We start from the raw sequence: 25558 nt of genomic DNA, 5'->3' as shown, positions 1-25558 counted from the left end.
TCAAACATGACTGTTACCATTAAGACTAATAAAAGTGCTGACCAGGAGTGCATTTTAGGACCATGCTCGCTGAAATGTTGCAAATTGGTTACGTACGTAGTTGGAAAAGGAAATAGTTGCCCCTTAACCATTTTAAATGATGGCAATCGTCTAATCCGCCTGAAGAAAGGTACACCTATTGATTACATAGAATAATTTGACGATGTAGTGGGTACGGCAGATGCAAACGCGATAAGTGACGTAAGACGTGGCATTGAAGAGACACGAGACAAGGTGCCCTCGGCACTGCCTCAAAGTTCAGATGAGTTTATCCGACCTATATTAACGTCAATCGACTCGTTTCAACCTATTTCATTCCAACCATTAAAACTGAAAGCGTTTAAAGAACAATTACAATAACATGTTACATTATGATATTGATTAACATTTTGAATTTCACTATTTGTTTTTGTATATGCAGCTATATTTGCAACTTATGTGTTATAGAAATACCCAAATTATTTGTTTTATACTTTTGAATTAATTGATAACAAATTCAAGAACATGAAGTCCATTTTTTAAGAATCATTACTTTAATTTCCGAAATTATATAAAATACTTTTAGGACAATCTTGAATTTTATACCGTTTTTCCGCCATCTTGAAAATGGCAGCCATATTGGATTTTTCAGAGTGGGTCCATATCTGAAATCAAAGGATATATAACCAAGAACTACTATGCAAAGTTTCATGCTTTCCTCATCAAGTGAGCAATTCTGCTCTATATCTGCACCAATCGGCCGGACTATAGATAGGAGGAATATACAAATGACAGTAACTGCACGAGTCAAAAGAAAAATACAAAATGAAAATCTTGTCTTGTCGGTATTGTATAAAGCCTGCATCACAGCAAACCCAACTTTACCATTGGTTTGCAATTAGATTTTTCTATATCTATAGTAGTTGTGACTAAAAGTACTAGTTTCAAAAAAGCCTTTTTTGTACTTAAACATTCGCTCTACTCTCCTTCAGATGACAGTACAATTGAATGAAGAAAAACATATAAGATGTGCTCTTCCCCCTTATACTGTGAAATAAACCTTGTTTAGACTCTGTATCAATTATATTCCTTTTATTTATTGCATTTCGCCATGAAAATCCCGATGATAATCCGTGAAATGTCCCACTGGGGATTCTTTCATTGTCTAACTTAAAAGGTGAATGCAGATTGTAACAGTTTACGGATACTCCAAAGTATATTCGTATAGCCATTATAACGATGTTTTTAAGGAATTAAGTGAATTAAGTGAATTCATATTAACAAAGTAACATTTGATCTTATATTATTGAAACGGATAATTTGAATTAAGTGGCCAGCTGAAACCTTCTTCCGAAAGCGGGATATTCTCGCTGTGTTGACGACCAATGGTGGCCTTCGACTATTTTCTGCTCTTTAATCCGGTTGTAGTCTCTTAGAAACACTCCCCTGTTGCCATTTTTAATTTTATATTGTAAATATTTAGATCTAGCAGTGTTCATGCCACCATTTACACATCATGGCAATATGTAGCTACCATTTTCAGTAAAAATCAGCAATTATTAAATGTTTCGGTCAATCATACTAATATAAAAAAGAAGATGTGGTATGATTGCCAATGAGACAACTATCCACAAAAGACCAAAATGACAGACATTAACAACTATAGGTCACCGTAAGGCCTTCAACCATGAGCAAAACCCATACCACATAGTCAGCTATAAAAGGCCCAGTACTCTAATTTTTATAGGTGTATAGACATGTCTTGCGATTTGTCATCTTAATTTTACTTTTACCTGCAGCTAAGGTATCTAAATCGATATAGGTGAAATGAAACATTTTTTTTTGTCTCAATTTTACTATTCTTAAAGTTTACCTGTGTACTTCCTGAGAAATTTTGTTTATTCAGTTTGCAAAAATATGAATTATTCTTATTACTAAGGATTTGCTTATCCCAGACAAAGATTACCTAAGCCGTTTTTGTAATTTTGGATTCTCAATGCTCTTCAACTTTGTACTTGTTTTGGCTTTCTTACTCATTAGATCTGAGCGTCACTGATGAGTCTTATGTAGACGAAACGCGCGTCTGACATATCAAATTATAAGCCTAGTACCTTTGATTACTATAATGAGACATACGATATTTTATTTCACGGCTATTGAAGATGGTAATCCTTCTTCTTCCTTTATTGCCGAAAGATGAAGCCAATAATCATGAATCCGAGTAATTTTTGTTCAAACATACTCAGAAAAAATGCATGATACCTTTTAACCGGAAATGAATCCTGGAGTATTAGTGAAGACAAATTGCTCATGACAGGAAATCCTTACCCTATCGACGCATCTAATGTCAAGAGAGTTGAAGTTCATACAACATGCACAATTATACCGCTGTTCAAAACTCGTAAATCTATGGACAAAAAACAAAATCGGGGTAGCAAACCAAAACTGAGGGAAACGCATTAAATATAAGAGGAAAACAACGACACAACATTAAAATGCAACACACACAGAAACGGACTAAGCATTGGACAAAATCCGATGAGAATAATAAATATAACATTAAAACCAAATACATGAATTTGGGATAGAAAAGTACCGTGACGCGTCTTATAGTAATGTGAACAAACACCAATATGCACACATCGATTGTTTTTGACTCTTGAACCATAATCAATGATATACTGTTTGTAATATCTTCAGTTTCCTGCTGTTTAATTGACGTAGGTAATTGATGCATACGTTGTATATCAGTATTAATATGGCAAGTTAGGAAAATGATAGGGATTCAAGAAAATATAAAACTATGCCATGTAAGGCGATTTTTGGAAAATAACATTAAAAAGTTACGAGAAAAAATATTTGAAATCAAATATTTCTTTGTTTTATTTTAGAAAATGAGAACAATTTCTGTTTCATTTCCTTCTTTGTATCCATTTCCCGCTTTATAACGTCAACACACATTTTAAATAATTTAAGTGAATTGATTTTGAGTACAAGAGACCTTAAACAATGTCATTGTATGTATCAGGACAAAAATAGACAGAGAGTAATAATCTTTTAAGCTAGAATATAAAGCTAATAATGAAGGTAGTAAAAATTCGATATCATTTGTTTTCGGGGACGCAAATTGCTGGTTTTGTTTAATTTGCAACCTTGTTATATATTCTCCTGATAGAACTTAAATATGATACGGAGAAAATCTTCTTTGTCTTGTATTATTGTAAATGTTTAATTTCAATTATCTAAAACAGCGCATGTTCATGATTTTAACTGACATTATTATTTCTATTAGAATGTGTCTATAACGCCAGTTATATTATGTTGATGAAAACTGTCTGAATGGGATCGGATAGGAAGGACTGAACTCTTTTCTACCTTTAACCCTGTTCTTCATGTTTTGAAATTAATTCAAACTTTTGGTAATGGTGGTCAAATGCTTGAACTAATTATATCTACCCTAATACCATATAGGAGCACCGACCGAAAATCCTAAACCAAAAACATAGATGCGAGATAACTTGATTTTAGTGTTAACATCCATCATTTATAAAAATATGATAATATTAAGTATCAAAATTTAGTAACTCATACTTATAATGAAAGGAGATATATACTTTTACCTCTTACAGGTTTCTATCATAGCCTTTGGGTATATTTACTCGATCAAAATTGCATACATACCTCTTATTCGGGTCGTCAGAATGCATTCTGGTACGTATACTGCTCATCGTTTATACTTAACATGTTTTTTTTTATTGATATGTCTTTGTTACATATTTGAACATCACTTACCTTATTTTTTCTATGCTGAACATTTAGTCTTATGTAGACGAAACGCGCGTCTGGCGTACTAAATTATAATCCTGGTACTTTTAATAACTATTTAGACTTCATAACTGTTCAAGTTTTTATGTTATTCCTTTCAGCCTTAGATACAAACAATGTTATGGTAAAGAAACAAGTTTTCGAATTATTGTCTGCTCTGTGTGTTTATTCCAAAGAAGGATATGATTTGACAATAGAAGCACTAGATAGTTTCAGAGTGAGTAGTATTATTTCTTTCATCAACGAAATATGTTTACACCATTACTAATAAATATTGTTTAATCATATCATTGACTTTTTTACTCATTATAAATAATAGTCGTGTCCAACATCTTTACAATAATAATAATAATAATGAAAAAAGATAGAGCGCCCTATATAGAAAATAAAAGTTACTCTAAGGCGCTGTACATTCAGCATGGTAATTAAAACAAATCAAAGACAAAAACATAAAACATACACTGTGTTAGATTCAAATACTAATTAAAATATTAATAAAAAATGCCTGCCATAATATTAAAGGTCCATATAAAACAAACATTGTTGAGGTCCATGATTTATTGTCTGAACGGATATTTTTTTATACATGTATTTCATACTATTCATTTAAGAATAAAAACAAACCATTGTGAAATTTTGTCAGTATTTCATTATTGTTTCTGTTTTCTAATTATTTCAAGACATAGAAACTACGGGCTATCGAATACTAAAGTAATTGTCATTACAGAGTTAACCGATATTTTTAAGGAATGATATTTTCTGTCACCAAGAGGACAGGTATCATCAGTTTAAACTCAAAGATATTATTGTAGAAATCAATCATGTTTAAACAACAGGATTGGATAAAGGTTCATCAATATAAATCATTACCCTTAAAAGATGGATAGAATAACAATTGGTTTTAACATTTAACAAAGTTAAATGCTGTTCATATTTGTAATTTTGGGGTCTTTCATGGCTTGTTATTAAAAAGGTTTTGATGATTATTAATGATCATACATACGGAGATATTTTACAACATTTGGTATTTAGTTGAGAGTCGCTAGTCATTATTCAGCAGGACCCTTTCCGGAACTCACGAGTTCATAACCATTTTTTTAGTCAGGTTCAGTTTGTTCTATATTTATTTTCATGTATATTGTTTTGATGATTGTTTTTTTTTCTTATCTGCAACGTATCATTTGTGATCGACCAAATCGGTAGCTTGCAAATGATATTTGTGCTTGATAATTAAATAAAACCTTATGAAATAGTCTTCATTTTAACCATTTTTAACTGAATATTGTCATTATGCGGCCAACTTCCAAACGATGTTATCGGAGTCAGACCAGGATGCTATACTTTAATGAAATCGAGAAGACAATGATTTGACAGGCTACTGACTTTGATATTCAATAAATGCATAAAGATTATGTGAAAAAAGAAACCAAATAGGTCGGATTTGTGCATAAATATCAGTTGACATTTACCTGTTTTAATCGATTATTGAAATATTAAATGTGTTTTGAATTTAAAACAGCATATTATACTATGACATTAGCATATGGCTAGTAGACGTAAATCAATTAATGCATACGTTGTATGCATACTGCATCGATGTTATGGTAAGTTCGGAAATAGTAGGGAGTCATGTAAATATCTCATTTTATTTTTTTAAGTATGAGCCGATTACATATTTTTTTTAAATAATTTTACTTGTTTCTAAGATTAAATAAACACAAAATAACAGCATATAAAGAATTTTAAATTAAAAAGTTAAAACTCATTATTTCCAACATTGTTTTTGTCTAGACATTAAAGAGACAGCGATACAGATTTAGCTTAATAGTAAACGAGTTGAAAACAGCTGAATTGATACCATATAAAACAACGCTTGTTGCATTTGTAAACTGCATTTTGGTAGCCACTGAAGAACTAGAAGACAGAATACGAGTGAGGAATGAATTTATTGGTACGTCTGTTATTTATGTTTATCAGTTAGTAGATATGATTTTCATTAGCAGCCTTAGAAAATTATTACATTATAAATTTAGCTACTTATATAAATTCCTGTTTATTGAACTCCAAATCATTTATCAAAAAAACATCTTTATAAATAGGATAGTAAAATACCTCTTTATAAATAGGATAGTAAAATAACGACGTCAGCTGAATCAATTACAAACAAACATACAGACAAGGGTAAACAAGCATACAATAATGAAGACGATATCATGTGACAGAGTAAGTGAATATCTCTTGCCATTCATAGAGTTCATAAATTTCAAAAGTTCTTATCTAGAAACTAGGTACACGACAGCACTAGTAATCATATCAGTCTGGAAAGTGTAGATTTAGAATCTATAACAGAAATTATTGGCATTAAACAACAAAGAATCGCAGTAATGTGTAACCAGTTTGCATCAGGTCGAAAAACGAAAAAAGCAATCTGTTGTGACAACCGTCGATGTTGTGAAGTTAAAGATCTTGATCGAACTAGTTTTTTACATCATAGCCTTACAAGTGGGGACATTTTTAATTTTGAGTATACAAATGTAACATGCTTCAGTACATCTTTTAAATTCATGTACAAAAAAGCAATAGACTGTTTCAGTTACTATGATTTTTTTTTTCAAAAATGGGAAGTTGGCAATAGGAAAAATGAAATCTTTCTTTGTGATCAACTATAAAAAACACATGATCCTGCACATTTATCTCACCATATCACTTTTAATATCATATACAAATATATTTTTTTTATAAATCTATTCGGCAGTAATTTCTCGGAGCTATACAACAAATTATTTCCGATAATTATGTAAAATTACATTTACACCTAAACTTCAGGTTTGAACCTGCTTGACCTCATACATAAACTCAGGGATGAAGATGACGAAGATCTTCAGATTCAGTGTGATGTTTTTGAGGACGAAAAACACGAAGATGACGAGGAATTATCAGAAAGCACACCGGAAGGATTAGATATTACTGATCATCTTAAAATCTTTACTGCCATTTTCCAAAAGGTTAGTTCATAGAAAGAAACGATTACATTCACTTCAAACAAACATCTGTAGTCGAGCGCGTATTTGTTGTCTCTAAATTGATTGCAGTGTTTTGGTATTTCTGATGAAGTTTCAATTTGTTTTTCAAACCATGTTTCAAACTAGGTCGAAAGATAAACTGTTTTCAAATATGTTTCTGGAAAGAAAATCCCAGAACAAGCTTCCTAAACTAACCAACCTCCTTGTTCGGTTTGAAGATTTTACAATAAAAGGTAAAATCACTCAAATACCTAACCTCAAACAGAAAGATTGATTGATTGTTGGTTGCTTGACGTCCAGTGGCAAATATTTCATGCATATTCAGGACGAGAACAAGTTCACAATAAATACAATAGGTAGGTTCATACGATAGAGGCCATTTGGGATGATGGTCGGGGAAATTTGGACTGCCACTGGAAAATGAGGGTACATTGGATAGGGACCGAATTTTGCCTTGCAACAGGCCATCTACGGACCCCTCAAAGAGTGGTTGCAAGGGTTCTTAACGTGCAAAGAGCGTGTCACTCTCTTTACACGAGGCATCGGATTTAACGTCCCCCTTCTGACCGGACGTGACTGCGAACTTGATACATCCCGCACATCCACACGGACGCCCCACTTAGGCAAGCGTTTTACTGTCGGTCGGGAGAAGACCAAATGACCATATTTCTATACCCCAGTCACCCTTGGGGATTCAAACAGAAAGATAATTATCTGACGTTACTATTTTTATTGGTTCTAAACTAAAACACCTCTGCTCAACTGGTTTTAAACCAAACCATAAACCATGCATTCAATAATCGAAACTGTAAACTTAAACTTGCTTAACTGCAGGAAATACGCCCTTAATTTTCTAAATTCATGTTTATTTACTGTTCTACCGAATAGTGCAACACAATAACAACGATGGAAAGTGTTTGGTCTGTGTTAATCATACAGAGATCGCAGATGTCAATACAAATGAAGAATGAAGAGAGACTTTATCGTTCTAAGTACTCTAAATTAATTTTCTACAGTTCTATGTTTTATCTTTTACCATAATTGTCTACAATGTTTGTTTAATCTATTTAAGTTATTGGAAAATGTTTATATTTTCCGTCCTCGGGAAACATTCATTGACACGACATTAATCAGTTTAGAAAAAACCTACAAAATCCGACGGAAGTAATATCCATTCATTTAAATTGTAATCAATGACAATGGAGAAATTATTGACATTTCAGTCAATTAATGTGGTGATTTGATTTGAAGACGAGTTAGATAAAAACTTTAGTCTTTCAAAATGAGTAAAACAAAAACAAAACAATAAGTAAACAAATACAAGTTAAAATGTCTATACAAACGGACAAAATCAAACATTTTCAATTAATGAAACGAGAGAAAGACAACTTTCATTTATCTGACTTGGTACCTGCATTTTCTAGAACAAGGTGGGTTAAATCTGATTTCTTATCTGGTAAAACCTCTCACTTATATGAAAAGTATTTGTAGTTCCGTGATATTATCAAAATTCTGTGAGTATCCCAAATAGTTATCAAGGGTACTAGGCTTCTAATTTAATACACCAGACACGCGTTTCGTCCACATAAGACTCATCAATGAGACATACTAAGTTAATATTACAGCAAATGGGATCCAGGCTCATCCAGCAGTGACCTGTCACAATTATCTAAAGAATACAAACAAAAATGCAAATAAATCTAACAAAGATGTCAATAAGTTATCTATATTTGTTTGTTTCATGCGAATATTTATAAAACTTGTTTTAAAAAAATATGAAGACATGTACCATGTACACTAAGCCAACTTTGTGTTTGATTTTTAAATCCCTGGAGACTACATTGCCGTATGCCCAGAATAAATGACATTCACGTGACTATTAGCAAAGTGTCATTACCAGCTGATATGGATGATAAAGATAAAAGTAGTTACTCTTCATGATGATAATAAAGGGATAGGAAGGCATTTATCACTAACAAGACGACAAAACACATATATCAATTAAGTAAATACTAAATACTAAAATATGAAAATAAGGAGATGTGGTAAGACTTATGTTTGAAATAAGTTTTGCACAGTATAATATAGTATAAGTACATATATAGATCGTGAAAAGAGAAACGTAGCATCCAAATTAATCAAGAGGGAATTTATCGAATTTGAGATTTTCATAATAGATAAATTTCATGTGACAATATGTTTTTCCGTAATCATCCCTTTGTAACACCTTTTTTAATGATTTAAACTGAAATTATCTTTAATATTTTGTAAATATTTGTTATCTTGCAGGTTTATAACACGCCACAAGCAGATTCGTTTTTAAGTGTTCTCCAGTCCCTTATTCAAATTGATCCAGAAAATCCAGTAAGGTACGTATGACGATGATATTTAACATTTATTCAATAATGTTCAAAGCAATTAACGGACCAAACAATATTAATAATAAGTACTTCATATTTCTATTTCTCCCTGTGAAATTTGTGAGTATGCATACTTTGATTAATTTGTATGACCGTCTATTACCAATAACGTATTACCTTAATAATCGCTTTTGTACCGGAGTGAATAAAAGGTTTTAAATAATTCATGCAATTATTTTACTTTTATTAAAATGATATTGAGGTCAATCACTTACTGACAATGCCAAATCAAAAAACGATAAACGATGAAAAAAAACCCCAAAAAAGACACCCTTACAAAAGTGCTAAATAACAATCTAACTCGTCGGTGATCGTTGGTGTTCCGGGCGGCTATGCTTCACATGTGGTACCCGTCGTTTTGTTCATGTTTGTTAAAACCCGGTATTAAGTATTTTCGGTAGGTCAAACTCGAGAATAAGAGAACAGAACTACTTTAAAACATAATAAGACTTTTGTTTGGATCTTTTATCTTCATTTAATCATAAGGCTTCTGTTTACATAGTTCCTAAAATTGTGCCTTAATAAACAATATCTTAGTTGTAAATAGCCTTTCTTTGAAAAACATGCGTCTGAAATTGAAAACGATTTGTTTAGTCTCCTTATGAATGTTGTATATCTTATCAATTTTTCATTGTTAAGTAATTTTGTCGCTATTTTGTGCATTTTTCCTATGGTCTTTTTTTGTGATCATTTTTGATATCATGCTACTTGCTTGAGATAAAAAATTATTATTAGAAACTAACATGACTAAGGAGGCAGGTGGCGTTGGTAATGAAATTGACATGAAATTGACAACGTCGTCATATGTAAAATAGCGATAAACAGATATTCATTGGTCACCTCAACTCGATTGCTTTTCCGTACCGGCGAAATCGAGAAAGTGAGATGATCAACGGTAATCTATAAATATTTCATGTTTTTCAGTGATATACAGTGGAATTTGATACTGACTTCAGTGAGGAAAGCTATTTTAGTAGAGAAAACTCATATTGGTTGTGATATTAAATCGCTGGTTGTGGTAAATCCATTTGAAAGACAGCAATCAAATGTAGTCACGTGCTCAAAATGTGTACAAACTGAAGTCATTGAATTGCCTTCAGTAAAACAAGGTGATGTTATAATTTCACCATCTACAGGAGAAAATGAACCTATAAAGATGAATCAAAAAACGAATGGACTAATGAATGGTTCATTAAAATCTTCTAGTACTACAGGCAGTCAAAAACAAATGAATGGTCATGTGACTTCGAATCATCGAACAGATAGTGTCGAGACTAATGAATGTAGTAGTTTAAGCAATAGTGAAAGACATTCCTCATCTTCGTCATCAAATTCAGAAGATGAAGACGAAATTAAAAAAAATAATAACACAAACAAATCTGCAACGAATTCAAATCAAAATGGACATATCAACGAAGAAATAAAAAATCATGCAACTATCCTTTCTTCTGGCAGCAACCAACATCCATCTTCTACATCACATTCTCATGATGCAGTGCCTCCACCACCACCACCACCTCCTCTGCCGCCTGGTATGATGGGAGGAGTTCCAGCTGCCCCTCCACCCCCACCAATGCCTGGAGTTCCAGGAATTCCAATACCTCCACCACCGCCTCCGCCACCTGGAATGCCAGGAATTCCGCCACCACCACCTCCACCACCACTTCCTGGGATGCCAGGAATTCCGCCACCACCACCTCCACCACCTCTTCCTGGAATGCCTGGAGTGCCGCCGCCACCACCACCCCCTCCTGGAATGCCTGGAATGCCTCCACCACCACCGCCGCCTCCTCCTCCACCCGGAGTAGATGGAAAGATAAGAGCAGTACCAGCACCGCTCTCATTTGCAAATACAATGCCTCAACCAAGAAGTATATGGACACCAACACCGAAACACAAGATGAAAACATTCAACTGGACAAAAGTTCCTGCTCATACAATTGCTTGTAAGTAGTATTATAATTAACAATGACAGCAAAAGAAGTTATTAAAAAAGAAAAATATATGATACAATTTAAATATAACATGAAAATTAATATTTAAAGAAAGGAAAATATCCTCCTAAAAAAAGTTAAAAAAATAAATAAGAAGATCCTTAATGATAAATCATTAGCGAGATTAAACAATTTCATTTACGGTGATTTAAGTGCAACACATACACATTTCAAGCTTCAAGATGCGTGTTTTGCCTTGATATCACAACAAATAAAGTCATCAATTAACAGACACGAACTCCTTTTTCTTCGATTTCTCAGTATATATCATAATCTTGAATTGGTTGTAATCTCATGATTTTGAATTTGTATTAGGATTTTCATTTTCCCAGTAAGTAGGAGGGGTCCTCGGTGGCCGATTAGTCTAAGTAGTTCATTTATCACTAGCTTGTCAACACTATGGTTGTCAGTTCGAAACACGCACGTGATAAATGCGCTGGACTCCAATCTTAGTTGACTAAGACTGTCAAATGGTTGGTGGTGCTCTCCAATTACTCCGGTTTCCTTGACCAATAAAAACTAATCATCATGAATAATGATGAAATGGTGTTAAACACAACTTTAAAATCAATCAATCTCTGTTAATAGGATTTATTTTTTAATTCCTCTTCTATTATAGCCTTTAAATTATCCAGGTGTATTCAGAGACATATTTGCAATTCTCGACGGAATATTAAGACTTGTTTACAGTTGAATTTGTTTAGAAGCATTTTTTTACAAAATAAACGAACTCCTCCTACTACTTTATATGAATAAATGAGATGTAAGGTTAACAACCCATCAAAAACAATACGCAAAGGACCTTTGGTTACCAATATACAGTTTTTAAAATATATAATCTTAAAGTCGTCCTTAATGTTAAACAGTTCTTTATAAAATTATCGGAAAATTTCTTAAGATATTCCAGGAAAACCAAACTCTTCAAATGACAATAACAAGAAGATACTACTGACACAGTTCCCGACTACGGGTAATCACATTAATATGTGATGAGGTTGAACTAAATTTCTCAACATTTGTATCTTAAGTATAAATATAATAACATACCGTTTGCTAAGCGATGGGGTCCTCAAACGCGAATCATAAACAAAGAAAAACAGATAAGAATAAAAACTTATACAAGTCTGACTCTTTGTATAAAGTAAAATCACAAAAATACTGAACTCAGAGGAAAATCAATTCGGAAAGTCCATAATCACATGGCAAAATCAAATAACAAAACGCATCAAAAACGAATGGACAAGAACTGTCATATTCCTGAATCGGTACAGGCATTTTCAAATGTAGAAAAATGGTGGATTAAACCTGGTTTTATAGCTAGCTAAACCTCTCACTTGTATGACAGTCGCATCAAATTCCATTATATCGTCACCGATGCGTGAATAAAACAAACAGACACAATAGGTAAAAATGTCAAAAAATAGGGGTACAGCAGTCAACATTCTGTTATCATCTTAATCACTTTAAAAACAACAATATATCAATGCATCTATTTATCTTCAGCTCATAAGAATATTTGGAAAGAAGTACTCGATATGGAAGATGCTATTCACATAGAGTATGACACTATAGAACAATTGTTCAGTAAACAACAACCAGTGACCGTCAAGCCTGCCGAACAAAAGAAATCAAAGCAGAAAACAGAGGTTTGTCGTCAAAATATACTTTTTCTCTTGTTTTTTTTCCTATGAAAAAACAGAAAACATGTAACCTTGAGTACTGTTTGATATACACTTATGCAACAATTCGGTCGAAAGTCTAGAAAAAGAATAAACGTATTCTCGGTTTCTCGCTTAGTATAGAATATCTATAGTTACGAGTTTTATTATAACGAGAGGATTTTGATTCTAAATTTTCGTCTGTGTTAAAAACGAATGAATTATTCAAGTTTGTTTGTTTTGTCCTTTGATGGTTACCTTTCTATGATTCTGATTTAAGATAGTCCTCTACTTCCCACAAGAGACACACAATAAATAATAATCACATTTGTGTCATGGGACATTAATTTTAGCATATAAAATGATGTCATGTTGTGTCCGATGAACTGTTCATAATAAACTTTCGTCAGAAACTCTGAAAACAATACAACAAAACTTCAGCTAGTTGGAAACTTAAGTTTCGATGGATGTTATATCTAAATTATCTAATGGCAAATTCACGAAATGTTTGTTATAAATCGTGTTTAGTGGGGAAGCATTTTCTACTGGCATAATGATACCCTCGGGAACCAATAGTTAATCTGCAGCATTATGGATCCAGTGGCTAGAAAATGAAACTACCTTTTAGGTCTGTTATTTTTCACACATCGTTGTCAATATAAAGGAATTTTATGCGACTGTCATACAAGTGAGAGGTTTAGCTAGCTATAAAACAAGGTTAAATCCCCTGTTGTTTACTTAAGATTATGTAGGTATCAAGTCAGGAATGTAATAGTTGTTTTTCATTCCTTTGATGTATTTGAGCTTTTGAGTTTGCCATTTGCTAACGTTCTTTCTGTTCAGAATTTTCCTCAGAGTTTGTTTTTTTTTGTTATTTTACGTTTTTGTAAAATGGGAAAAATAAATGACTGCACTTAACCAAAAGTAGATTTGTCACAAGTCCGAATTGAAACAAACAAACAGCACAAACAAGTGAAATCGTATAAATTTTGAATTAGATTATGGACATATTATGGATTTCATCCTATGTCTACATCACCTGTCATATACCGATCGTGCAAGGGTTGTATAGCCAGTCAAGGTCATTAAAAACTTTCATCATCAACCTGTCATCGATTTCATGAATGAATTTATTTCAAGTGTCAAAGCCCCAATTATGAAAAAAACAGCGACGATGTTAGATGGCAGAAGTTGGGCATGTTGGGTTTATGAAGAGTTATCGAGCTAGTTGTGAAACTGATTTAGTCTTACCAACTGTTTAATGAAATATCACTTCGCCAAACTCAACACATATATCAAGAAGTTCAAATTTTATTATGGAAAACCTGTTAGTTTTGTGTTTTTATGTTTTAGTTTTGGGGAGATGAGTTCCAGTTTTGTTGGTCGAGTATCTTTTTTTCATGACATAAGAAAAGAAATTGAAATACACATTAACCATATATAACTATATATATATATATATATATATATATATAGACGATAGCATTATTGGTTCTGAAGATGTAGACATTTTTTTTAATTTAGAGAAAATATACGATAATAACACTTTCTATAGTTTTGTGTGTCCGAATCGTGTTTCTAGATTTAGCTACATTAGGAATTTTTCAATCCCAAAATTTTTTGAAGCAATGGAAGGTATAACACATGAAAACGAAAGGAATTAATTGACCAAAATAAAAATAAAAAAATATCCAAATTCATCTCAAATCATGCAAGAAATTATTATTATTTACTTCGATTATATATTCTGTACTATGTATTACTGTTATTCAACTAGGTTTTACTACTAGATATGAAGAAAAGTATGAATGTGAACATCTTTTTGAAACAATTCAAATGCAGCCATTCTGAGATTGTCGACATGATAGTAGAGGCAGATATTAATAAGATTGGACAAGAACGTTTAAGAGGTCTACAAAAAATCCTGCCAGAATCTGACGATGTAAGTTCGTTTTTTATAACATGTTTTTGAACAGCATTTTTTTTTACAAACCTTTTCGGAAACAATCAAACAGACACTGCATGAAAAAAATTAAAAAAAATACAGGACTATTTTTATCTTGTGTTAGCATAAACAAAATAGAATGGAGTTTTGAAATTAAATTAAACTTATCGGGATAAAAAGTCATTTTTTTGACCATTCATATGCTCGAAGTCAATAAACCGGGAAGTAATACACATAACATATTGATAAGCATATAAAAAAGAAGTGGTATGATTGCCAGCTCATTGATTTCAGCTTTGTGTGAGAGTTTCTCAAACAGAATACTGATATCATGACAGCCTTCCCATTTTATTTTATTCTTTAACAAGAAAATTCGATATGGAGAATTTCTCGAAGGGATTGATTGACAGGAATAGATTTTTGTTGAATTTTTCATATGAAATGGTTCATATTCTGTAACAATTTATATTTTTGTTTCAGATTGCAACTGTCAAAGACTATGACGGTGATAAATCAAAACTAGGAAATGCTGAAAAATTCTTTTTAACGTTGTCTGGTTTGGCAGCTTTCAAATTGAGAATCGATGGTTTAGTACTTAAAGATGACTTCAAACTGTCGTGTGATTCTCTGCGACCTAATATAGAGACATATATAAGAGCTTGTGAACATCCATTAGATAACGAATCTTTTAAAGTGTTTTTACGCTTTGTATTACACACAGGGAATTTCTTGAACGCTGTAAGTGATCATTATAAGGTGTTATTTCCTTGTTATAGGTTTTTAAATACAACCACAAAGAACACGTCTTTCTGCCTAAAACAATATGCAGGACTGACAAAAAATTGAAGGATGGCAATAACCGTATCAAGTATAATAAATAGCCCTCAAGGCATTCAAAGATTTTTGTTGAGAAATTGATATGAAATTTAAAAAAAGTAAAATCACAAAAATACTGAATTCCGTAGAAATTTCAAAAAAGAAAGTCACTTATCAAATGGCAAAATTAAACGCTCATACACATCAAGCAAATGGATAACGCCTGTCATATTCCTGACTAGGTACAGGCATTTTCTTATGTAGAAAATGGTGGATTAAACCTGGTTTTGAAGATATCTTCCATGTCTTAACGAGCAGAATTTCGACAAAATATTAAAAAAAACAGCTTCGGATAACGTTTTGATTTTATTTATGCAAGTAATGTATATAAATGTGTTACTTTGACTCGTAAAAACACATGCCATCCTCAATTATGTATAGTCAGCGGAGAGGAATAGAATTCTTATCGATAAATACAACTCATGTTACAAACTGTTTTCAACAGCACATAATTTGCACAAAGACATACATTTAATTATCTTAGAAAGGAAATATGCACACCAAATTACCAAGACCCACGGTATATTAAAACAGGGGGAAGACTATAAAATCTTTAAAAAAAAACCCATCTCCATTACATCAACCATCGTGACTACCTTGACATGAAACCAACATTTTCCAACAACAATGTTGGGTAAAACCAGTTTTGTACTTTTTTTGTAATTTGTCGCAAACCCCTATGTTTGTGGTATACAAATACTAAGATTGATAAATTACCTTAAACTTTAGTACATTTGAAAATATTAGTTATAATGTGTTAATTTGAAATATAAAATAAATAAAAATAACTAGTAAAGCATATCAATAATGACATTCATTAGTATAGAACTGGACAAATCTTTAGATTAGAAATTTGCGCAAGTTTGTGAGACTGAACTTGTACACACACACTCGATCGTATTCTCTAAATCAGAGTCGACAGTGAATTGATAAACAAAACATCAGTAAGAACAATGAAGAAGTTCTACAAGAAAACATACAAAAATACCCTTAAATAGTCTTTATTTATGTAACTGAACTCAGAATATGAGCAAAGCATTATTCCTAAGTGACTTTAAGGGCTCAACTTACAGCGGGATGTCAGATAGCCCTAAAAGTTACCAAAGGTACCAGAGTACGCCAGACGCGAGTTTCTTCTACAAAAGTCTCATCAGTGTTGATCAGATCAAAATAGTTATAAAGCTAAACAAGTACAAAGTTGAAGAGCATTGAGGACCGAAAATTCCAACAATAAGCGTATTGTTTGTGGATAAAACTGATCTAAATGTGAATCTTCATTTTGTATAGGAAACCTAAAGGTATAATAAGCTAGCATTCAAAAAGGTACTGAAATACATCAAAGATAAATGTACGCTTTTATACTTGCAAACAGGGTGGATACGCTGGAAATGCAGTTGGTTTCAAAATAAATTCCCTAAATAAACTGATGGACACACGTGCAAATAAACCAAGGGTGACATTGTTGCATTTCATGGTTGCTGAGGCTACAAAAGAAAATAAAGATGCTTTGGATTTTGCTGACGAGATGTATCCAGATCTCAATTGTGCAACAAGGTAAGCATATTTAGACCTTTTAATAGTTATATCCATTGCAAAATGCCCGATCATCATATAAAAGGTAGTTATAGATAAACATTTAGAAATCTAATCGAATGTATAACACTTGCAGAAGTTCAACAGAAACACAGATTTATAAAAAAAAAAATCAGAATCGTGCAACTTTACAACTCAGAAGATTTTGAAAAGAACTGCAACAAAGATGGACAAAATTTTCTTCATGAATATAATCAATCACTGAGTCAGTCAGACTTTCCGTTTTTGATTTTTCACAACGGTCATAGTATATTACTCATAAAGACCAAGAGACGAAACTAACATTACAGTTGTATTTAAAATTTAATTAAGTATAACAGTTTTGATTAAAAAAGATATAAGATAAAAGTAAATATTACGACTTCTCAACTTCATCAAAATATATAACTTGAAATCACCACCATTCTTTTCGTTGAATAACACATATTCCGCGGTGCTAGTTCTGAGTGCAGGTAAGCTGTGAGTAAACGTAGAATGCTTAAGCAGATCTTGATCTGATAAAAGTTGGTCTGCACAAACAACATATCCATCCGGGGACAGTGACAACCATTCACAATTTTCAAACATATGATATGCCCCTAAACGTGTTCGAATAAAACTATTTTAGTTAGTTCACAAGCCTCTTCATATAATAAAAACATATTTAAAAACTAATATACACAGCCTACGCACAACAAAAAAAAAAAAAAAAACAACCCGAGAGTAGGCAATAATTTTACTTGCACCACTTTTTATGAGCCAATTAATGTTTTACACCACATCATTATGCCATGATTTCAAATTAATGTTATAACCATAACCTTTAGCATGATTTTTCTACTACTTCGAGGACAGAAGGATTAATGTTGTAGGTTTACTTGCTTCGTTAACAATTCAAGATGTCAGTTAGAAACTGAAATGAAATGAAATACTTCCATACTACTTAGTATGTTCCAATATATGTAATAAGCGTTAATGAAATCTAAGGTCAATTAATAAATATCTTGTTACTCATATTTTTTTTAAAATTTGTATTCTGTATGAATTTATATTAGAATTGCAGTTATACATATATGAATCATTTTTATCTAAATGAAAACAAAACAAATAAAAGCACATCACTTATACCTGAAATAAACAGCAAATAAGCTCGAAATAATATTTAATCAAAGTCTTACATTTTTATTATTTTTTTAAGATGTTCGAAAGATAATCTAACCACAGAGCTAAAGCAGTTAAAGGACAGTGTACACAAACTGCACAAAAATCTAAAAGGTGCTCCAGATGACGTTAAAAATCAACTTAAAACGTTTGTACAGGTACATAACATTGTATATTGTCAAGCTACTTCAAATAAGGTGTTTTAAAGATTAAAATACATGTATTTATTTGTCTCGTAGAATTGCTTGCATTGACTAATCACATAAGCAACACGACGGGTGCCACATGTGGAGCAGGATTTGCTTACCCTTCCGGAGCACCTGAGATCACCCCTAGTTTTTTTATGGGGTTCGTGTTGTTTATTCTTTAGTTTTCTATGTTGTGTCATGGTTGTTTGTTTGTCTTATTCATTTTTAGCCATGGCGTTGTCAGTTTGTTTTAGATTTATGAGTTTGATTGTCCCTTTGGTATCTTTCGTCCCTCTTCTCTTATTTAGTTGGTTTATACATGCGTATATAATGTTTGGTGTTTAATTTAGAAAAGATATTTTTCCAGTTTATTTTTTATGTTTGTTTTATACTAAAAATATTCTAAATGAAGTAAAAAAAAGACGGTGATGAATTTGAAGTGAGTTTTTTTCAACCCGTGTTTAAGGCCTCAACGTGACTGAGATTAAGAACAGCAATGAAAGCGCAATTTCTTTGCTTTTTATGTTCGTTTGCTTTAAGTTTACTTATGTTGTGGATACCTCACATTATTATTAAGTATATAATGTTTTATAAATAGTCTAAGAACAAACTTCTGTTATCTAGTTGTTGTTTTTTCTGTCGATATATTTGAAAATATATAAACATTAATTAAAATATTGATTGAGAATCTTGAAATTACACATGATCTTGAAAATTCACATAATAGTGTATTGCATTCAGTATATTTGTTTAAAACATATCAAATATACCCAAAATGTCTGCATCATTTTAATTTCAGTGATCAATGATGATTGAAAATCTTATTTCCCAAACCTTATATCATATCTTATATTTGATAAATAATTTTAGGATGCAGAAGAAGAAATAAAACAAATGGAAAAGGGAATGAAAAAGATCTCAGACTTGTCCAAAAAATTAGCAAGTCATTATTGTGAAAATGAAAAGTCATTTAAAGTGGAAGAATTGGTAGAAACATTGAAAACTTTCTGCTCTAAAGTTCAGCAGTGTCAGAAGGTAATTTATATATTGTTATCTTTAATAGCCTAAGGACTAATAAAATGAATCCAATATTACAATATTGTATACATCATTTCCTTATAAAATCTAATGAAAAAAAATGTCAACAGTTAATTGTCTGATAGATGTAATATATATAACGGATTCCATGTGATTACAGCAATTTTAAGGAAAATATTAACATGAACTTAACCGTAAAATGTCATATTTTGCAAACTTTATAACCTTTATCGTTGAAATGGAAAACACTCGAATATTGTACGAATAAGTTGCGATCGAATCAAGGCAGTCTGAAGACCAAATAGTTATGAAACTGAATCTTGCTGTTTAGAATGATTCTAACATTTCATACAGTACATTAACAATAAATGACATCACCAGTAATAGTAGTTATCAAAGGTACCAGGATTATAATTAAGTACGCCAGACGCGCGTATCGTCTACAAAAGACTCATCAGTGACGCTCATAGTTCCTGTAAACAAAGATGCACTTTCAACTGTGTTATCGATACCATCAAAGACTAAACGATAACAATCATTGGATTCATATCGAGCTTTGTAATTGAATAAAAAAATCATAAAAAATACCATGCTTGATTTTTGTAAGGCAGAGGCGAATTTTGTTTCTACTTACTCAAGCCTCGTCATTTTCACTCTCGAATAAGAACAGTTGTATACAAATTTGAATCCAAAGATGATCAGAATTGGAAACCCGAAATTTCAAAAAGTGTCAAATCTGGAACATCTAACGGTGCATTGGAAAGGACATGAATAATGTTTTGATTGATGTTTTTAATTTTGTTTTAATTTTAGTTGTGCTATCTGGCAGGCATTTTTGGCATTGTCTGTTATTTCTTACGTATTTTCCCTATGTGTAGATTTATTTTTACTCTGTGTGTATCCAGTAAAGATAAATACAGAATTGCGCATCGACAACATCCCATATTTAACTTTGACCTATACTCTAAATTTTGTCACATTGTTGTTAGTTTGCCAGAGAGAGAGTATGAACCCTATCAAATGGTTAAAGCCTCCTTGTGTCTAGTTTTTGCCAATATCGATGCAATGATTTCCCGGTAGAATATAATAAATCCTTTTTGATATTATGAAGGTCAAAACATCAATACAATGAAGGTTGTTTGATGGGTTTGCAGAATATCACTATTGAAATATCTGTTAAACACTAACTTTGTGCAAAAATTTAAAGAACGTAAATGTCCTGGTAAAAGTTCCACAATGAAATATTAAAAAAAAGTACAACACTGTTATGCAATGTATTGTATATCATACTTCAAATTTATAAAGACGTATATAGCAAAATCGCAAAAATAATGACTTCCGAGGACCCATTGAACATAAGGATACAAAACTGAAAGTCCCTAATCAAATGGCAAAATCAAAAGCTTAAACATTAAATGAATAGATAACAACTGTGATATTCCTGACTTGGTAAAGGCATTTTCCAATGACGAAAGTGATGGATTAAACATGATTTTATAGCTAGTATGATACGTGTATGATACAGGCACTTCAAAAATATCCTTTGACGGGTAACCCTTTGTCATAATTAAAGAGACATCCCTATGTGTAGATATATTTTCTGAAAAACTCAGCGAATAATTCCGATCAAAATAATATATTTACCATCAGAATATTTATATGTTATTGCATTCAACGCCAAAGTATCAAACTTCCTCTGTTCATAAAAAAAATGTTTTATGTGTAACACTTTTGTTATTATAAGTATTTCATATATATAGGAAAATGAGCAACGACGCATTCAGGAAGAAAAGGCAGAGCGAAGAAGAAAACAACAAGCTGAAATGGTTGAAAAGCATAAACATGGTAAATATCAGTTTGTCCAATCCATCTTCTTGACTCATCAACTTGATATATCAAATCGGAAAGTCCTTTATGCAATGGCAATATCTAAAGCTCATATTATGGACTTAGAACGGATATTTCCTTATGTAGAAAATGGTGAATAAATTGGTTCCAAAGCTACCTTAACGTCTCACTTGTATGACAGTCACATAATACTTGCATGCCCCAACTCACGAGTCTGTTACTAAGTGGTGGGTGTTGTATGTTTCTATTGATAGAATTTGTTTTTGTTTATCAAATTTGTTTTTGTTTATTATTTTGTATAGTGTGTTCTTTTGTTGTGCTGTTGCATCGTTGTCCAATGATAGGTGAGGGCTCGGCTCAATCTAACTAGTTAAACCATGTTACATTACGTTTGTACCTGTCCCAAATAAGGAGTCTGTAAATCAGTGGATGTAGTTTTTTGCTGTATATCATATTATATTTTTGTTCGTTATTCTAATTATAAATCAGGCCGTTATTTTCTCATATGAGTGATTTTAAATTTGTCTTTTCGGGGCCTTAAATAACTGACTATGAGGAATGGGTTTTAACTGATTGTTGAGACCTTTATTTATCAAAATCTGAGTAATTTGGTCTATTGTGGAGAGCTGTATTATTGGCAATCACCCTACATTGTCTGATTGTATATATTAATGCTGAAATATCTTAGCTATAAAACCCGCACGTTACTGTTTGTAACAATATCATAACCAATTAAACATTTTTTTTGGGGCAAAACATACGTTATTAGGGAAAAGAGAGTATTAAAAACAATTGAGAAAACATTGTCAGTGTTATTTTTATTTTTAGCTAAGCATGAACCTCTACCAAAGGATGATGACGGCTGTATAATTGACAGATTACTGACAGATATAAGAAAAGGATATAGTTTACGTAAAACCTCTCCAGGAAAATCCAGAGGAAAATCTCCTGGCACTAAATCCAATACACAAATGCCCTCAACACCAGAGGACATGGAAGTGAAAATAACCGATTCTCAAGCTTAAATGTTTATACCGCTTTATGATAAGAGAACGATTCTTAAGCTTGAAAATTAATATCATTGTACGAGGCAATTACCGACTCTCAAACTTTAATATTTATTTTACTGTACCAAAATATTAATAGTTCTCAAGCTTGAACATTTGTTTTTATACGCCCGTCAAAATGTTGACGGGACGTATTATGGTATACAAATGTCCGGTGTCCGTCCGTCCGTCCGTCTGTCTGTCCGTCTGTCTGTCCGTCTGTCTGGCTGGCGTAAACATGTCGCACCGTAACTTGAGAACGACTTATCCAAATTTCATGAAACGTAATATAGTTGTTTCTTATGATGGTCAAATGATCTGTATACTTTTTGGTGAAAATTAGATTTAAACTTTTTGAGTTACGGCACTTTGTAACTAAAACGGGTGTGTGTTTTTTTTTCACATGTCGCACCGTATCTCAAAAACCATTCTTGATTATGGCTTAAAACTTTAAAGACTTCTTAGTTATCTTTATCTTAATATCTGTATACTTTTTGATGATGATTCAAAATTTCATTTTTGAGTTATTGAGTATTTTGTAAAAAAGGGGGAGGGTTTTTTACATGTCGCGCCATATCTCAAAAACGATTTATGATTATTGCTTAAAACTTTACACATGTCTTTGTTATATTAATCTAAAGATCTGTATACTTTTTGGTAATGATTCAAAATTTCATTTTTGAGTTATTGAGTATTTTGTTTAACAGGGGAGGTTTTTTTTACATGTCACGCCGTATCTCAAAAATAATTTATGATTTTTGCTTAAAACTTTACACTCTTCTTTGTTATATTAATCTAAAGATCTGTATAATTTTTGGTTTTGATTCAAAATTTTATTTTAGTGATATTTAGTTTTTTGTAAAAAAAAAAAAAAAAAAAACAGGGTTGGGGGTTTCACATGTCCCGCCGTGTCTAAAAAACAATATATGGTTATTGCTTAAAATTTTCTCAGAAACTATTTTTGATTATTGCATGAAACTTCCACACAAGACGTCGGGCGTATCATGCGCTCATGGCGCAGCTGTTTATTCTGTCCTAGAACACTACCGATTATCAATGCAAGCTTGAATATTCATATCATTGTACCAAAACATTAACGATTCTCAAGCTCGGATATTTATATCACTGTACCAAAAAAATAATAAAACTAATGTAAACTTTGTAAAATATTTTTTTTATAGAAACTTTTTCCTCAGGAAGAAAAACCTCATAAATATTTAGAATATTTTTGCTAGTGCAATATTGAGAAGTACGCAAGACACAAGCTTTTCTTTCATTAGACTCATTTGTTCATTTCAAAAATAAAATGAAATAAAGATTGCAATGCGGAAATGTATTTTAAAGTTAGTCTAAACACATAGAATGATGTACTGTACAGTTTAAAAGGTTTTTTTTTTTTTTATCTTCGACTGACAAATATTTCCTTTCAAAAATTCAGTTCCCGAGTTAAATCTTGGTACAGCTTGAATTATATATAGAAATGATTGCCTTTAATACTTCCTTCTTATTGATATTCTTTTTAATTATTATGTATGTCTTATGTATTTTTATATTGCTAATTTTGCTGATCAAATAAAAAATATTAGCCCTTATATGCCGGTGATAACATTGAAAATAAAGGATTTTTTTTATACTTTGTAGTTCAATATTTTTTTTTATATTCCATTTGCCCATTGATTTAAAATGTGAAACCCATTTAAAAAAATAGCAGTTGCAGAACTTTGATTATAATCGACTTTTTATATATCTTTGTGGCCAAACATGCGTTAATTCTTTGTTATAATATATTGTATAGATATAAAATAGTTTTTTACCTTTCCAGCGCACATGAAGTTTGACGTTATATTGTGTTTTGTTAACCTTTCTACCTCTTCTTGACCTTTTCCTTTTTACCATGTCAGTTTACTACTTTTGAATGTCCCTTTGGTGTCTTACGCATCTCATCTTGGTTAACGGATGCCCAATACATATCAAATTTTTATAACCGTAATCTTAAAATATTGAATATAATTTTTAGTGTAGTATTCCTTTTGATTTGATTTTTAGGTCCTTGTGTTAAATGTCAATGTAATATTTACTTAAAAAGTCGGAATTTGTACAGGAAAGAAGTTCCAGATTATAAATGTGAATTTAACCAAACTTGAATATATACTAGATATCACACATAATGAAATAAGAACTCTACTTATTTTAGGTTCATATGAAACTTCAAATTAGACAAAAAATGACGCAAAAGTTTTTTTATAACTAGATGGCTAGATTTCATTAGAAAACTTACGTACTGTACTTTTTTCATGAAGAAAATTCTTCAATTTACCTTAATTGCAAACTTACTGTTCGGTCGAGCGTTTGGTTCATCAATTTTTCATGAACTTCTTTGTTTTTGAATTGACCTAATTTCGATATTTCCATTATTGTGTTGTCCTGCATGTCACTTAATTTGTTTTCAAAATACAGGATGTGCAGAACTGAACAAATTTATACAGATTATATAGAGGCAAGCACATTTTAGAAAGAAATGAGTCTCCGTGCCTTTTCCGGTTGTCATATGAAAAATAGAAATAGTTCTGTACACTCCTTCATACAAAATGTCTTACCATTCAAAATCTTAACCGATTGCGATATATAAGTTTACTTTCCAGGATGACAGAAAACATTCATTTAACCTTAATGAGACTTCAAGTTATTCTAGTAGTTCATCCAATTCAACATATTCTAACTTTCATACTAATTTATCGGTATTTCGTATATTTTCCCTTTGATCTTACTGCCTAATATTTTCCAATATCAACGTACTGGCTGTATCACTGAAAATATTAGGCAATACATTGTGTGACGTCATAATTACCGATAAACAGAATTATAGGTAGTTTCGTTTTTGACACTGACTATATCATGTGGAATATCTTAACTCGCCCTAACGGGCTCGTCTAGATATTCCACATG

General features: G+C 31.8%; 1 protein-coding gene across 4 annotated transcripts in view; it reads left to right on the top strand.

Moving 5' to 3' along the window:
• The window catches only part of LOC143042002 (inverted formin-2-like), a 60245-nt gene extending 36000 nt beyond the window's left edge, over window positions 1–24245 (top strand). For all 4 annotated transcript variants that reach the window (XM_076214207.1, XM_076214206.1, XM_076214205.1 and 1 more), the window contains 13 exons: window positions 3945–4060; window positions 5635–5794; window positions 6670–6848; window positions 9156–9235; window positions 10211–11232; window positions 12784–12926; window positions 14716–14880; window positions 15364–15621; window positions 17132–17313; window positions 18530–18650; window positions 19551–19715; window positions 21479–21563; window positions 22395–24245. In XM_076214207.1, coding sequence (XP_076070322.1) covers window positions 3945–4060; window positions 5635–5794; window positions 6670–6848; window positions 9156–9235; window positions 10211–11232; window positions 12784–12926; window positions 14716–14880; window positions 15364–15621; window positions 17132–17313; window positions 18530–18650; window positions 19551–19715; window positions 21479–21563; window positions 22395–22591 — 2873 coding nt within the window. In that variant the 3' untranslated portion in view covers window positions 22592–24245. The remainder of the gene's footprint in view (window positions 1–3944; window positions 4061–5634; window positions 5795–6669; window positions 6849–9155; window positions 9236–10210; window positions 11233–12783; window positions 12927–14715; window positions 14881–15363; window positions 15622–17131; window positions 17314–18529; window positions 18651–19550; window positions 19716–21478; window positions 21564–22394) is intronic.
• Window positions 24246–25558: the final 1313 nt, after the last annotated feature.

This window comes from Mytilus galloprovincialis, chromosome 8 (genome assembly GCF_965363235.1).
Source record: "Mytilus galloprovincialis chromosome 8, xbMytGall1.hap1.1, whole genome shotgun sequence".
NCBI lineage: Eukaryota > Metazoa > Mollusca > Bivalvia > Mytilida > Mytilidae > Mytilus > Mytilus galloprovincialis.
The sequence above is the reverse complement of the archived record's forward strand: the minus strand, read 5'-3'. Positions and strand labels throughout refer to the sequence as shown.